Here is a 16,748-nt window from a genome sequence, read left to right as displayed (position 1 = left end):
AAAGACATGGTGAGCTGAATAGCTTGTTCTTGCACAACACTGTTTCATGTACCATCTTATCCTTTCATTTTCTATGAAATCTACAGGAAAAAATGTAGGCAGCTCTTGTTGCTTCAAGCCCTTAATTCTATTGAATTATGTTGGAAAATAGTCCTGCAGGTAAGGATAACATTGCTTATCTAAGGACAACAGAAAAATAACTAAAATATCCACAAACTCAATAAAGATTTTATTTTGCTCAGTAATAACAGCAAACCATTAAAGTCTTCATACAGTTGTATCCCTCCTAGCCGCAGGTCACAGTGCATATATAAATACTAGATTTAGCTGTGCCCATTAAGCAATCTGAAAGTAAAATTATAACCAAATTAACCCATTTCTATTTCTACTGGCTGTTACAACATGCGACTGCCAAATGTCATTAACTGACAGATGCAACATCTAAGCAGTGTTATTGGTGGCAATCTCTAGTTTTTATTTTGTGCCTTGTCTAATTTGATTGTTTTGATGTAACATTCAGTTATCAAATTAGATAAGCTTGATAAGCTAATAAATTTACATTTTGGTAAAAACAATTCAAATTTGAACCATAGAGTGTTTTGTACAACTAAATTCCAAAAGATGACTGCTATACAATTTGTAAACGCTTTGCAATTACCTGGTTTTCTGCTTTAATTACTCAAAATGCCGTCTGATCTTCATCTAAGTCACAAGAATAGACAAGCACAATCTGCCTAAATTAATAACACAAACAATTGTAGTTCTCGTCAATACTGAGTACACCATTTAAACAATCACAATTACCCTTTGTGGAAGGGGCAATGCCTTCCACAAAAGCTATTTTGAGTCAGCTGCTCCAAACACTAAGATGATATTGGAGGTGTAGGTTGTAGAGGTGCCCTGCCCTATATAGAAAAAAGACACACAAAGTCAGGTTACTGAAAAAGCCCGCTCCTCTCAAGATAATGTTTCAAATATACCGTACCTCGATCAAGACAACTTTCAGAGGACCTTAGAAGAATTGTAGAGATGCATGAAGGTGGAAAAGGCTACAAAAGCATTTCTAAAGACCCGCGTGTTCATCAGTCTACAGTAAGAGAAATTGTCTACAAATGGAGGAAACTCAGTACTGTTGCTACTCCCCCTAGGAGTGGGCTTCCTGCAAAAATCACAACAAGAGCACAACGTACAATGCTGAAGGAGTTGAAAAAGAGCCCAAGGGTAACAGCAAAAGACCTGTAGAAATCTCTACAACTTGGTAAAGTCTCTGTTCGTGTCCACTATGAAAAAAACACTGAACAAGAATGGTGCTCATGGAAGGACACCACAGAAGAAACCACGCTCTCCAAAAAAAAAACATATTGCTGCACACCTCAAGTTTGCAAAAGACCACCTCTGATTGTTCCACAAGGCTTCTGCGACAATGTTTGTGGATAGCCAATATGAAAGTTGAACTACTTGGCAGAAATGCCCAGTGCCATGTTTGAAGGAAAAGGGGCACTGCACACCAACACCAAAACCTCATCTCAACTGTGAAGCATAGTGGAAGGAGCATCATAGCTTGGGGCTACTTAGCTGCCTCAGGGCCTGGACAGCTTGCAATCAATGAGGGAACAATGAATTCAAAAATTGTATCAAGACATTTTACAGGAGAATGTCTAGGTAGCGGTCTGTCACCTGAAGATTAACAGAAGTTGGATGATGCAACAAAACAATGATCCAAAACAAGAGTAAATCAACAGAAAGGGTGCAGAGGAGATTTACAAGGATGTTGCCTTGATTGGGGAGCATGCCTTATGAGAATAGGTTAAGTGAACTCGGCCTTTTCTCCTTGGAGCGATGGAGGATGAGGGGTGACCTGATAGGTGTACAAGATAATAAGAGGCATTGATCGTGTGGATAGTCAGAGGCTTTTCCCCAAGGCTGAAGAGGTAGCATGAGAGGGCATAGTTTTAAAGTGCTTGGAACTCGGTGCAGAGGAGATGTCAGAGGCAAGTTGTTTTTTTTTAAAAATGCAGAGAGTGGTGAAGGCGTGGAATGGGCTGCCGGCGGTGGTGGAGGCGGAAATGATAGGGTCTTTAAAGAGACTCCTGGATGGCTACATGGAGCTTACAAAAATAGAGGGCTACGGGTAAAGCCTAGGTAATTCTAAGATAGGGACATGTACCGCACAGCTTTGTGGTCCGAATGGCCTGTATTGTGCTGTACGTTTTCTATGGTTAAAAAGAAAAACTGTCTTGGAATGGACTCCTCAGAGTCCAGTCCCTAACCTAATTGGGATGCTGTGGCATGACCTGAAGAGGGCTGCTCATGAAAGGTATCCCAGAAATATTGATGAACTGAAACAGTTTTGTATGGAGGAATGGTCTATTGTGCAAGTCTGATCAGCAGCTACAGGAAACATTTGGTGGAGATTATTACTGCTAATGGAGGTTCTACCAGTTAAATACAAGAGTTCACATAGTTCTCCCAATGTATTCAAGACATGAAAAGTACAATTGTTTGTGTGTTATTAGTTCATGTAGATAGTGTTTGTCTGTTACTATAACTTAGATGAAGATCACACCACATTTTATGAGTATTAATGCAGAAAACCAGGTAATTACAAAGGGTTCACAAACTTTCTTGCAACTGAATATTAATGAATACAAATGAGAGAATTTAAATTTTTAATTTGAAAATCCTCAGATGAATAGCAAACCGAACAGCTTTACCTTGTGCGTAAGCGAGTGCTGCTTCAGATGATGAGGTTGAGTAAATTCCATACCACATTCAGTGCAGACATATGGCCGGATGTTCTGATGTTTCATCATATGATTCTGGAGTTGACTCCGATAACTGAAAGTTTTGTTGCACTCTGTGCATTCATATAGTGTGGGACCTTGATGCGCAACAAGGTGCCTTTTTAGCTGAATGAGTGTCACAAAATCTAAGCCACATTCAATGCAAACATGACATCTGCCATTTTCATGCTTTGCTTCATGAGCTTTCAACTCACTTGGATAGGCAAACCCACGTCCACAAACTCTGCAGCTGTAAGGTTTGATGTCAGTGTGCAGTAACATGTGCCTTTTTAGATGGCTGGTCTGTGTGAAAGCTTTGTCACACACCTCACATTTGTGTGGCCGTATGCCTTCATGAGTGAGAAGATGCATCTGTAAATGACTTGGCTGCTTAAAAAGCTTGTGACAGTGTTGACATTCATGAGGTTTAATACCACTGTGGCCCAATATGTGAGTAACCAGGTTATATTTAGAAGTGTACGATTTTTCACACAATCGACACTGCCATCGTTTCTGCCCTTCCCCAACATCAATACAATACGAATCATCAATTTGTACATTAATATCCAAACGATCTATCTGTGCTCTTCTGTTTCGATCCTCCGGTTGTGGAGCAGACGCCTCTACTTCGTATGGTACTTGGCCCTGCCACACAAAGTTACGATTCTGAGTGACTGACTCCTCTGGAAATTGTTCTACCATTTGGCTTAAGTTTGCCGATTTGTTTGTCTCAAAATAGCTGCTCATTATTTTTTCCCCTTCAGTGCCGATCTTTTCCTGTTGGTCAGAAGAGTTGCAGTGGAGATTTTCCTTAAAAGCTGGAGGAAAGGCAACAACTTGAACTTCTTGAGTCCTTTCACGAAGAGGACGGTGCAGATGTTTCCTTTTGAAGTTACTAATGTCAATCATTTTTATTCCATTTCTATATAGAACAGTATTGGATTGATTCCCTGCATTGTACTCCTCCTCAATAGTTTCTTCTTTGCAATTCTCATCATTTTTTTCAGCATGTACTAACTTTACTGGCTGCCTTTTTCTTCTCCTAGCTTGTCTTTCAAAAGGTATAAAGCCATTCTCCACTTCTAAACTTTCCTCCTCGTGTTGTTCATAACATTCTGAAGTATTAATCACATCCAGTCCAGGACTTTGCTCTGGGGTGAGATGTTCAAGTACAGTACTCTCATTAACTGATGCATCTGGTATATGATAAATTCCATTCTCTTTGAATGGAAAATTCAAAAGACCATTCTGACCAACAAGGCCCAAAGTAACTGCTTGTGCAAAATTTAGTATCACAACAGGATCTGTTTGGGTTCCAGTATTTACAAGGTGATCCATGACTTTCAATGCATTACCAACTGCTCTCCAAGAGATACCTGTAAGACAAAAAAAAATCCAATATATATACACACACAAAAAATGTCCTATTTAACAATTAACTGATTAACTAGAATTTAAAAATTCATTCTAAAATGCACATAATCATATTCTTATACAGCCAATAGTTAAACACGAGTACAAATTTCAATCAAAATATCCGCAAAAAAATGAGTATAACATTTTCCAGATACGTTCAAAATTTTCTAGCTATTTACCTCTGTAATTATGTTGAAAGTCTAGACCATATGCAAACACCCAAGTCCTGAAGTTCCACACTGCTGATGACCTGTGACTTCCTAATTACATTCTGACCTAAAAGTTCAGAGTACTGAACTTTTCCTAGAATTTCCAACACAAGTACCGACCAACCTAGAATCTAGCATTCTCATTCAAAGAATGGTTACAAGGGACAGAAGTACAATCTACATCAATTATTTAGTGGCCATTTTATTAGATATATCGGCTGATTAATGCAGATATCCAACCAGCCTATCATGTGGCAGAAACTCAATGCATAGAAGCATGCAGACATGATCAAGAGGTTCAGATGCTCAGCACATACAACAGAATGGAGAAAAATGTGATCAAAGTAACTTTGACCATAGAATGATTGTTGGTGTTAAACAGATGGTTTAAGTACTGTGTCTCAGAAAAAGCTGATCTCCTGGGATTTTCATACACAACTGTCTATAGATTAGGGGTTCTGCACTTAGTTGATGTGCAACCAAGTATCTCCACAAAGTAACAGTATGCTCATTAGGCAGGTGACTAACAAGCTTGGTCTCCCACAACAGTAGGCTCAGGCCTACATTTCCAAGTTCATGCCTCTGTTGCAATGTTCAGAAGAAATCCTGAAGCTATCCCAAGGGTTCTTACTGAATATAGCTGTTTGTTCGTCCGCTCGGAGATTAAGTTAAAATCTTACAGGCATCCTACTTAAAATGATGCACACATTGCCACAAAGGCCATTACAAACAATGAACTTCTCTTGCTAGAAAGGTTATCTTGTGCATTCACTTGTATCAGGATTAGCTTGGTTCTTTTACTCTTTCCTTGGAATATTTCCTTGATGTCCCATTTTTGAAAAGTATCTCAGAATACTTCTTGTTACCTCTAAATCTGTGGCAGAGAATCCTTTCTGCATTTTTAATTTAAGGTTTTCTACAAGGTATATAACATATCCTGAATAAAGCTGTGCAATTTAAAAATACACTAGACAAAGGAGGTGGGGCTGTAGCAGAGAGAATTTGGGTTGAATCTGCAAAAACTGGTGGTAATTAGCTTACCTGTAATCCAAACTCTCTCCCCCCCCCCCCCACCACCACAAGCTGCTTCCTCACTTCATGAGAGGTAGCAATCTAATTTTTCAAAATTTAGATGAGGAATATTTAGATTACTAATCTATACTACATTGCCAAAAGTTCATATGCAAGACAAACTTTACTCACATAGCAACACAATTGTAAAATTGAGGAAACAGATCAAGATATATTTCAGTATAAAAACAAGAGGAAATGTGTCAGAATCACGCAAACTACTTGTAACTGATCAACCAAAACAATACGGACAAAGTGAAGTGCCACTGCAGTCAGTATACAGCACTGCAGAAAACTAGCCCTCTGGGATCATGAAAGAAAAATCTGAAAATTGGTATTTCCAAATACTTAAATATAGATGAAAGCCAAATTAATGAGACTAATAGGGGATCAAGAAAAGGAGATTGGAGAATGATTAAAAGAAATTGTAGAACTTTATAAAATTATGTGCAGTTTTAGAAAATGAGTGAAAATTCAGAAGTGAATTATTCAATTTCCATACAAATCGCCAAAAGAAAAATAATTTTCTATTGAGACTTCATCTCAGATAAATCATATTTACAAGAATTCATGGGCAGAGACCAGCATGGAGGAGCAAAATAAACTCAAAACTGTTGTAAATATGAACTTATCCCAACAACGAAGTATTTTTAAAGGAGTTGTGAAGCAGGAAATAGAGCACCCTTACTGCCAACCCTCTTCCTCTGATCCCAGCTCTCATCTGTGCTGAGCCTTCACCATTCCCTCTGAGGAAGAACATTCTGTGCTTGGTAAGGGCCTCACCTTTGTCCCCCTGCAAGTTCCACACCCACCATGGCACTTAGCTTTTCTTCCCCTGCCTCTGTTTCCAAGCCTATTTCTTTGACAAGGGCTCTCCACCCTGCACCAATGACCCCTTCTCCTGTCTTCAACCTTCTTCCTCTTCCTGGACACCTCGCCCTGGTCTTCTGCCTGCTCCTTTTCATTGTTAACTGCCAATGGGACATCAACTGTCTCAGCTTCAACACTCCTCTCCAATTCCAACCTCATCCCTTCTGAACACTCTACTCCCCACTCCCTTCGTACTAATCCTAACCTCACCACCAAACCCACAGATAAAGAGGGTCTTGTAGTAGTCTGGCAGACTGCCTCTACCTTATTGAGGCCCAGCAATAACTCTCAGGCCATTGATTCCCATACCAGACATTAGCTCTGGGGATCTCCCATCCACTGACACCAACCTCATAGTTCCCGCACCCCGGTACCTCCCATTTCTACCTCCTAACCAAGATCCACAAACCCGTTTGTCCAGGTAAACCGGTTGTTTCAGCTTGTTCCTGTCCCACTGAACTCGTATCTGCATACCTCGACTGTCTTAATCCACCCCCCCCCCCCCCCCCAAGTTCAGTCCTTTCCTACCTACATCCATGACACTTCACACACTCTGGTTCTTTTCAATGATTTCAAGTTCCCTGGTCCCTATCACATTTTCACTATGGATATCCAGTCCTTATACACCTCCATCCCCCCCCACTAAGAAAGCCTCAAAATTCTCCATTTCTTTTTAGACACCAGACTCAACCAGTTCCCTTCCACCACCACTCTCCTCCTGCTGATGGAACTTGTCCTCTCTCAACAACTTCTCTTTAGGCTCCTCCCACTTCCTCAAAAAGTGTAGCCATGGGCACTTGCATGGGTCCCAGCTATGCCTGCCTGTTTGTTGGCTATGTAGAACAATCTATGTTCCAAGCCTGTACTGGTGTTTGTCCCCCATTTCTCCAATGCTACAATGACAACTGCATCGGTGCTGCTTCTTACATACATGCAGAGCTTGTCAACATCAACTTTGCCTCTAACTTCCACCCTGCCCTCAAATTTACCTGCTCCATTTCCAACACCATTTCTTCTCTTTATTGATCTCTCTATCTCTGGATACAGCGTATCTACTGATGTCTATTATAAACCCACACTCTCACAGCTAACTGAACTAAAGCCCTTCCCACCCTGCGACTTGTAAAAACGCCATCCCCTTCTTTCAATTTCTCCATCTCCATCGCATCTGCTCTCAGGATGAGGCTTTTCACTCCAGAGCAAAGGAAATTACCTCCTTTTTCAAAGAGAGGGACTTCCCCTTCCTCCACCATCAACGCTGCCCAACCACATCTCTTCCATTTCACTCATGTCTGCTCTTACCCCATCCTTCCACAACTGTACCAGGGATAGGGTTCCTCTTGACCTCACCTACCACCCCACCAGCCTCCACGTCCAGCACATAATTCTCTGCAACTTCCGCCATCTCCAATGGGATCCTACCACCAGGAGGCTCCTGGTGTGGCCTCCTGAATTTCAGTGAGACCTGATGTAGATTGGGATACCGCTTTGTCAAGCACCTACACACCACCCACCAGAAGAAGTGGGATCTCCCAGTGTCCACCCATTTTAATTCCACTTCCCATTCCAAAATGTCAGTCCATGGCCACCTCTACTGTTGAGATGAAGCCACACTCAAGTTGGAGGAAAAACATCTTATAGTCTGTCTGCAACAGGAATTCTGCAGATGCTGGAAATTCAAGCAACACACATCGAAGTTGCTGGTGAACGCAGCAGGCCAGGCAGCATCTCTAGGAAGAGGTGCAGTCGACGTTTCAGGCCGAGACCCTTCGTCAGGACTAACGGAAGGAAGAATGAGTAAGAGATTTGACAGTGGGAGGGGGAGGGGGAGATCCAAAATGATAGGAGAAGACAGGAGGGGGAGGGATGGAGCCAAGAGCTGGACAGGTGATTGGCAAAAGGGATACGAGAGGATCATGGGACAGGAGGTCCGGGAAGAAAGATGGGGGGGACGGGGGACCCAGAGGATGGGCAAGGGGTATATTCAGAGGGACAGAGGGAGAAAAAGGAGAGTGAGAGAAAGAATGTGTGTATAAGAATAAGTAACAGATGGGGGTACGAGGGGGAGGTGGGGCATTAGCGGAAGTTACTCTAACTTCCGCTATTGCCCCACCTCCCCCTCGTACCCCATCTGTTACTTATTTTTATACACACATTCTTTCTCTCACTCTCCTTTTTCTCCCTCTGAATATACCCCTTGCCCATCCTCTGGGTCCCCCCCCTCCCCATCTTTCTTCCTGGACCTCCTGTCCCCTGATCCTCTCGTATCCCTTTTGCCAATCACCTGTCCAGCTCTTGGCTCCATCCCTCCCCCTCCTGTCTTCTCCTATCATTTTGGATCTCCCCCTCCCCCTCCAACTTTCAAATCTCTTACTCACTCTTCCTTCAGTTAGTCCTGACGAAGGGTCTCGGCCTGAAACGTCGACTGCACCTCCTCCTAGAGATGCTGCCTAGCCTGCTGCGTTCACCAGCAACTTTGACGTGTGTTGCTTATATTCTGTCTGGGTAGCTTCCAACCTGATGGCATGAATGACTTCTCAAACTTCTGGCAATGCCCCTCCTTCACCATTCCCCATCCCCTTTTCCCTCCCTCACCTTGCCTGCCCATCACCTCCCTCTGGTGCTCCTCTCCCCCCCCACTTCTTCCTTGGCCTTCTGTTAGGTTCCCCCATCTCCAGCTCTTTCTGTTTTACCTATCAACTTCCCAGCTCTTTACTTCATCTCTCTTCCTCCCCCTCCCAGTTTCATCTATCACCTTATTACTCTCTCCCCTCCCCGACCTTTCAAATCTATTCATCTCTTTTCCCCTCCAGTCCTGCTGAAGGGTCTCGGCCCAAAACAGCGACCCTACTTTTTTTCAATAGATGCTACCTGGCCTAAGTTCCTCCAACATTTTGTGTACGTTGCTTGGATTTCCAGCATCTGCAGATTTTCTCTTGTTTGTGATTGAACCCTTACCACCACTCAAGCCCCACCCCCAATCCATTTCCCCATCCAAGCAGATTTCTAACTTCTCAAAACCTAGGTTCTTTGTGAGCAATGTTTGAGAGTGCTCATCACCCATCCTCCATTTTAACATATTGAGATTCTTTGCCTTCAAAGTTATGAGTATAAAAACAATAGGAAGGTCATTGCATTGTTCTACAAGACACTTGTGAAGCACACTGGAATAATGTTCAGTTTTGATCTCTCTCCACTACCTCCAGTTCAATAACATTTTTCCTATAGTAAAAAAGATTTGCAAAGATGTTGGTAGGACTTTATTCCACAGAGCACAGGAGACTGAAACGGTGCTCTTATAAAATATAAAAAATCATGCAGGTACAGATAAGGAGAATACACAGCTTTTTCCTGAGGATTGGTAGAAATTTAAAAAAAAGAGAACTAAAGATTTAAGGTGAAAGGGGAAAACATTTAACTGAAACTTGAATCCAAGATCTATCTTTCTGAGGAGAAAGAGGCGTGCTAGGCTCTCTGCTCCCATTCTAAGTTTCTACAGGAATACCATCGGTGTCTTGTCTGGCTGCACCATTGTGTGGTACAAACTGCAAGACTCTATATAGAGGATAATAAAAACAACCAAGGGGATCTCTGGAATCTCCCTTCTCCCCCCTCATCATTTGTGACATCTACCAGAAGCACTGTATCCAAGGAAGTCAAGGCATTGTTGAGGATCCCTAACACCCATTCCACAATCTCTTTGACCCACTACCTTCAGGACTAGGACTTTCAGATTGCCTAACAGCTTCTTCCCCAAGGCTGAGACTAATGAACACCCTGCCACTGAGATCTTATCACTGCACACTACACACTGAATTATATGTTATTAACTTATTGCAGTAATATTTTTGCTTTGTGCTGAATGCAATATGTTCCGTGGGTGCACCTTGGTCCGGAGGAACATTGATTTATTTAGTTGTATACATGTACAGACAAATGATAATAAACTTGAACTTGGAGCAGCATTAAAAAACGCCTGTGGAATGAGCTGCCAAATTCTGAAATTTTATTTAACATGCTCCCAAGTTAATATATTATTGCTGACACAGGAACCAGTTTATTAGTATGAATCCAGTATACCATATATACTGGATTCCAGTTAATTAAGCTATTGGTCAATTGCGACGGTGGCTTATTTGGGACAGCTCTTAAAGAACCAAAACCAATTGAGAAAATATCCAGATTCCCTTTGTTTATTTGGGACATTATGCCATTTAATTGGGACAGGAGACTGTTGCTGAACAGCTTCTAACTAGCATCAGTCACTTGCATGTCAGCGGCCATTAGACGCTACACTGCGCTTAAAGCAAACAGTTTTTCAGTAGCATCAGTTGCATAGATGCTTAAAAAGCAGTGACTTTTATCACGGATAGTTGGTGAGAAATAAGCTAGACAAATCAGAACTGTTTTGCTCACTGATTTCAGGCTTGGAGTTGCCAGAAGCAGCCGGGAGTGAAAATGGAAGTATTTTACTACTTCAAGTTTTGAAAAATTTGAAGGCGTCGGCAAGGATCTTCAATGTCACAATCAAAATGAAATATTGGAGGATGCTATTGTTGAAAGTATTGTATGAAGGTGGTCTGTTATCCACACTAGGTCTCTGCACAGGTAAGAACACAGCAGCTTACACTGAATGAATTCCTCTGTTGATTACTATTAAGAACTAATAGTTTTATAGTACTGTGGTGGTATTGGTAGTTTGTCCTATAATTCATTTTAATGTACAATCACAGTCTTTTTTATACCCATTAATCCATTCTCATGAAACTTTGGCTAATTTAAATAGCTGCTTAATTGAGCCAAAATGTATAGGTCACATATGTCCCAATTAACTGGAATCCACTGCAGTTTGCAAACTACAACATGTTGTATTTGACTGTAATTCTTAGATTACTGTTTAACTGTTATTCTTTTTGCAGTTTAACAATAAACTGTCTGTTTTTATTTTTCTATAATTACTTATGTACAAATAACTGCTTAGTTTGCTCACTAGTGGTTACAATAGGTATACGTAATTGTCTGTGTTCCCCTAGTGGCTACACTGGTATACGTAATTCTCAAAAGCTCTGGAAGCTTGTGTTCTGCATTACTTGAATAAGAGCTCTCTCATTGGTCAACTTATCTATAAATTTGAATGGAATTTTCCTTGTGTATGGATACAAAAATAGCTGACCGCAACACAGCGTCATCTCAAGACCTTAATTCTTTTGTCACTCAGCACTTAGCAGACCTCTATTGCTGGTCATTTCAATTTTCCTTTGTTGTATCAACTCGTGTAGTTTTGTGCCACTCTCCTGATTTCTGAAAGAAACTTGGATTAAAACATCAGAATACAACACTTAGTAGACAAATCAGGAATTCAATACAAATGCAAGAGTATCTCACTCAAGAATATTTATGTTGTTCACTTGACAATGTTATCATTTGTGCTTTGCTGAAGGAATCTTCAACAAAACATACATCTATTCAAAGTTTTGTATTTTCCTCTACTTCAAAACAATCAACAGTCTCATGGAATAAGGGAAGTGTGCTACTAAAGATGTTATAAGAGAAATTCTACATTTTGGAAGATATTTAGTAGTGGCATTGGTATTGTCAGTTCAAAGTTACGCACTTTAAAATTTGCAGAATTCATTGCCAAATATTTACTTAACATTAAGTCAGGCTGCATCTGTGGAGAAAGTAAACTAACATTTCAGGTTACTGACCTTTCAGCAGAATGGGATAATTAGAAATCAAAGAAATGTTAAACTGCGATGCAAGAGGGAGGTGGAAAAAACAAAGGTAGTATCTGATATGGTGGAAACTATGCAAAACTGAATGAGATGAGTGGTGGGTGCCAGCTAAGTGAGGCTGCTGAAAGCCTTCTGATCACAGCTAACCTGTCTGAAGGTGTCAATAGAAATAAACAAGAACAAAAGGGGAAAAATTATCAGCACTGGAACGAAGATAAAACACTGAAGTCACTGGAAATCAGAAGTAGATGCCAATGTCACAATACTCAGCACATCAGGCACCATCTGCAGAGGAAATGGTGTTACAACTTCAATCAAAACTGGACAGCATTAATTCTGATAGAAACCAGAAAGGCTGGCAACCTGTATCTGATGCAAAATCATGAGGGTTGTAACAGGTCTAGTTGAACGGGGAGATGCTGTTCCTTCAGCTTATGTTAGCCATTTTTGGAACTGCAGAAAAGGATAGAGTACTATTTTACCAAGTTTTGTGATTATACAGGTTTCCCCCACCATCCGAAGATAGAGCGTTCCTATGAAAGGGTTTGTAAGCCGGAATGTCATAAAGCGAAGAAGCAATTACCATTTATTTATATGGGAAAAATTTGTGAGCATTCGCAGACCCAAAAAATAACCTACCAAATCATGCCAAATAACACATAAAACCTAAAATAACACTAACATATAATAAAAGCGGGAATATATGATATGATAAATACACAGCCTATATAAAGTAGAAATACTTTTCTACAATCATTGCCGCACTGTTCTCTGTAGCGAAAATCTCACACAAGCACTCTCGGCAGAAACACTCCCTCCAGTAACCTTTAAGCTGTGAAACTGACAAATCATACCAAATAACGCCTAAAAATACACTGCCTACATAAGTAGAAATAATGTATGTACAGTGTAGTATCACTTACCGGAGTTGGGAAGACAGCGCCAAGCACACTGATGATGGTGTGTTAGGCTGAGTCGGAGGTTGGGGTGGTGCAGTGGACCCCAACCGCCAGACCGCGGACCAATATCGATCTGTGAAGCATGCGGTGGTGCAGCAGTAGCCGGGACGCACCCAGAACATCTTTTTTAAAAAGCCAAAATAAACAAGCTAATTAATTAGGTGCCGGGCTGCACCTAATTAATTAGCTTGTTTATTTTGGCTTTTTTCTTAAAGATGTGCTGGGTGTGTCCCGGCTACCGCTGCATTCTCCGCAGCAATGCATCGGTCGGCAGCCCGAGGTTGGGATGGTGGGGCACTGGGGTGTCATCTCATCGTCGTCTGTTTCCATCAGCGCAGGCAGGTCATCTTCTTTTATGTCTGCCTGCCTCGATGTCGAAAGTCGAGGTTTGTCGTCTGCTGTGGAAGGCTTGAAAAATGACAGTATGCTTCACTGCTTAGCCTCGCACATTTTTCTATCATCTCATGCAGTTGCTTCACGTTCAGTTCCTGGACGACTTCACTTTCAGTTCGTTCGCTACTGCATTTGTTTCGATTGTTATCCTCTCCTCCTCCAATTGCATCAGCTCTTCATCTATCAGTTCTTGGTCATGGGATGCCAAAACCTCCAACATCATCTTCGTCAACTTCCACAAGCCAAACTCACTTAGTCCTTACTTCGTTCACCACGATCGAAATGCTTAATTATGTCTAGTTTTACGCTGTGTAACACCCTTACGAGCTCTTTTAGGCTCTTTCAATACCTTAGAACTCATCTTGCAAATAGATGCTCAAAATAAATCGACATAAAGCACAGATGCTCACAGGCACGTGTTTAAGCAATGCTGGCTAGAACGCAGTTCCGGGGGAGCAGCTTGGCTGCTCGGGGTGCCCGCTGCCTCTTATCGCGTGCTGCTTTTTTCGTAACAGTGAAAACACCTTCTGTTAGCGAAAACAGGTAACTAATGTAGGTCTTTCGCAACAGCGAGGTTTCGTAAAAGCGAACGTTCGAAAAGCAGGGGACACCTGTACTGCAATCTGATGTAAATCAAAGTACATAATACCCAATATAATGCATAGAGATCCCAATACTAAAGAACACCAGATTTCCAGCAACTTTGTTTCATATTTCAAAGTTCTACAATTGTTTTCCACTTCCTCACCCCTTCTCTCATTCTCTTGCTATTTATCTTTCCCAGAGATCTGTAAATAACACTTTCAGTCAGTACTTGTCCTTCAACCAGTCTCCATCTTATCAGACACTTGTTATCTCCAAACCATCCCCTTGCCTATAACTTCAAACATTTCAGTTCTCCTCATTGTGATGAAAGGCAAGTGGTCTAAAACATTAATACTGCTCGTCTCTCCATATTTTCAGCCAGTTTCTATTTTTGTTATATTTCCATCTACTGCATTTTGCTTTGCTCACTTGTGATGAACCAATGATCAGAAATAATTTTTAAATGGAAACAAGGAAATTCAATATAAATAGGAAGGAGGAATTAAGAACAAAAACACAGACTACCAAAGGGTGCAGTTGAGACTGAAAATATTGTTTATGGTTAACTTAACAAATCCATCAGAGACACCCACCACTCTGGTCATGTCCTTTCTCATTACTAGTGAAGTACAAGAGCCTGAAGACCCTCAAAGTTTTAGGAACAGCTTCTTCCCCTCCACAAGATTTTTGAATGGTCTGTAAACACAGTAGCTCAGTATTACTATTTTGCACTAATTTTTTTTATATATTGTAACTTAGAAATTCTTTTTCTCCTTCAATGTACTGCTGCTACAAAACAACAATTTTCATAGCACGTCATTGATAATAACTGATTCTGCTTCAATTCTCATTTGAGAATAGGTTCTCCCCCTCTGCCATCCGATTTCTGAATGGACGTTAAAACCATGAACACTACCTCACTATATTTGTTTCTGCCCTACTTATTTAACTAATATTTATATACATACACATTAATTGATTGTACAAGTATGCAATCCTTCAAGTCAAAATTTAGTAGATGCACCTTTGGCAGCAATTACATCCTTAAGTCTGTGTGGATAGGTCTCTATCAGCTTTGTACATCTGGACACTGCAATTTTTCCCCATTCTTCTTTACGAAACTGCTCAAGCTCCGTCAGATGGCATGGGGATCATGAGTGAACAGCCGTTTTCAAGTCCAGCTACAAATTCTCAATTGGATTGCAGCTTGGACCCTGACTTGGCCATTCCAGGACTTCAGCTTTGCTGTTTTAAGCCTTTCCTCCATAGCTTTGGCTTTATGTTTGGGATCATTGTCTTGCTGGAAAACAAATCATCTTCCAAGTCACAGTTCTCTTGTAGACTGCATCAGGTTTTCCTCCAGGATCACCCTGTATTTTACTGCATTCATTTTACCCTCTACCTTCACAAGCCCTCCAGGGCCTGCTGCAGTGAAGCATTCCCACAGCATGATGCATTCACCACCATGCTTCACAGTAGGGGTGGTGTGTTTTTGATGTGTAGTGTTTGGCTTACACCAAACATAGCATTTAGTCTGATGGCCAAAAAGCTTAGTTTTGGTTTCATCAGACCATAGAACCTTCTTCCAGATGACTACAAAGTCTCCCACATACATGCCATCTGGCAAACTCTAGCCGAGATGTTACGAGAGTTTTTTTTCCCCCCAACAATGGCTTCCTCTTTGCCACTTTCTCATAAAGCCGCAACTGAGTAAAGTACCCAGGCAACAGTTTTATGCACCGCTCCCATCACAGCCACTGAAGCTTGTAACTCCTCCAGAGTTATCATAGGTCTCTTGGTGGCCTCCCTCACTAGTCCCCATTTTGCACAGGGACTCAGTTTGAGGATGGCCTGCTCTAGGCCGGTTTACAGCTGTACCATGATCTTTCCATTTCTTGATGATGTACTCCAAAGGATATTCAGAGACTTGGAAATTTTCTTGCATCCATCTCCTGACTTGTGCTTTTCAAACACCTTTCCGCAGTTTCTTGGAGTGTTCTTTTGTCTTCATGGTGTAGTTATTGCAAGGATACTGACTCACCAGCCATTGGATCTTCCAGATATAGGTGTATTTTACACCTTGACTGCACACAGGTCTCTAAAAACAGATCTCCATTTAACTAATTATATGACTTCTAAAACCAATTTGCTACACCAGTGATGATTTGGTGTGTCATTTTAAGTGGAGGGGTGGATACTTATGTAATCAATTGTATGGTGTTTTATATTTGTAATTAATTTTGATCCCTTTGCAGAGATGTTTTCACTTCAACATGAAAGTCTTTTTCTGTTGATCCGTCTAAAAAGCCAAATTAAATCCTCTGTGACTAAATGTTGTAAAACAATAAAACATGAAAGCTTCTAAGGGGTAAATACTTTTGATAGGTACTGTATATATGATATGATATAACTTTCTTGAAGTACTTAAAATTTCCAAAATAATTCTAAGAGCAGACAATAACTTCAAACCATAAAAGTAAAGCTTAAAAAGTCAATAATAATTTTCATAGTTGGGCCTGGCAATGCTCTGGGACCAAGTTTCTAATTCAAGTAGAAAAATCACTTTGCAATTTTAGAGACTACATTTAGAAAATCAATGCAAAAACCGAAAGATTTTAAGGTTAATGTTCAATTAGTAAATTTAATAAGACAATTATTTGCTTTGCCAAAGTCAACTGCATATAGATGAAGTTTTGAAACCTCATACAATTACAACAGTTGTTTGAA

The 16,748-nt window shown here is 40.9% G+C and overlaps 1 protein-coding gene across 2 annotated transcripts in view; it reads right to left on the bottom strand.

The window, feature by feature from the left end:
• znf710a (zinc finger protein 710a) overlaps positions 1-16,748 on the bottom strand; it is a 57,010-nt gene that overhangs the window by 21,049 nt on the left and 19,213 nt on the right. For both annotated transcript variants that reach the window (XM_072278308.1, XM_072278309.1), the window contains exon 2: positions 2,715-4,159. In XM_072278308.1, coding sequence (XP_072134409.1) covers positions 2,715-4,121 — 1,407 coding nt within the window. In that variant the 5' untranslated portion in view covers positions 4,122-4,159. The remainder of the gene's footprint in view (positions 1-2,714; positions 4,160-16,748) is intronic.

This window comes from Mobula birostris, chromosome 14 (genome assembly GCF_030028105.1).
Source record: "Mobula birostris isolate sMobBir1 chromosome 14, sMobBir1.hap1, whole genome shotgun sequence".
In the NCBI taxonomy this organism is placed as follows: Eukaryota; Metazoa; Chordata; class Chondrichthyes; order Myliobatiformes; family Myliobatidae; genus Mobula; species Mobula birostris.
The sequence above is the reverse complement of the archived record's forward strand: the minus strand, read 5'-3'. Positions and strand labels throughout refer to the sequence as shown.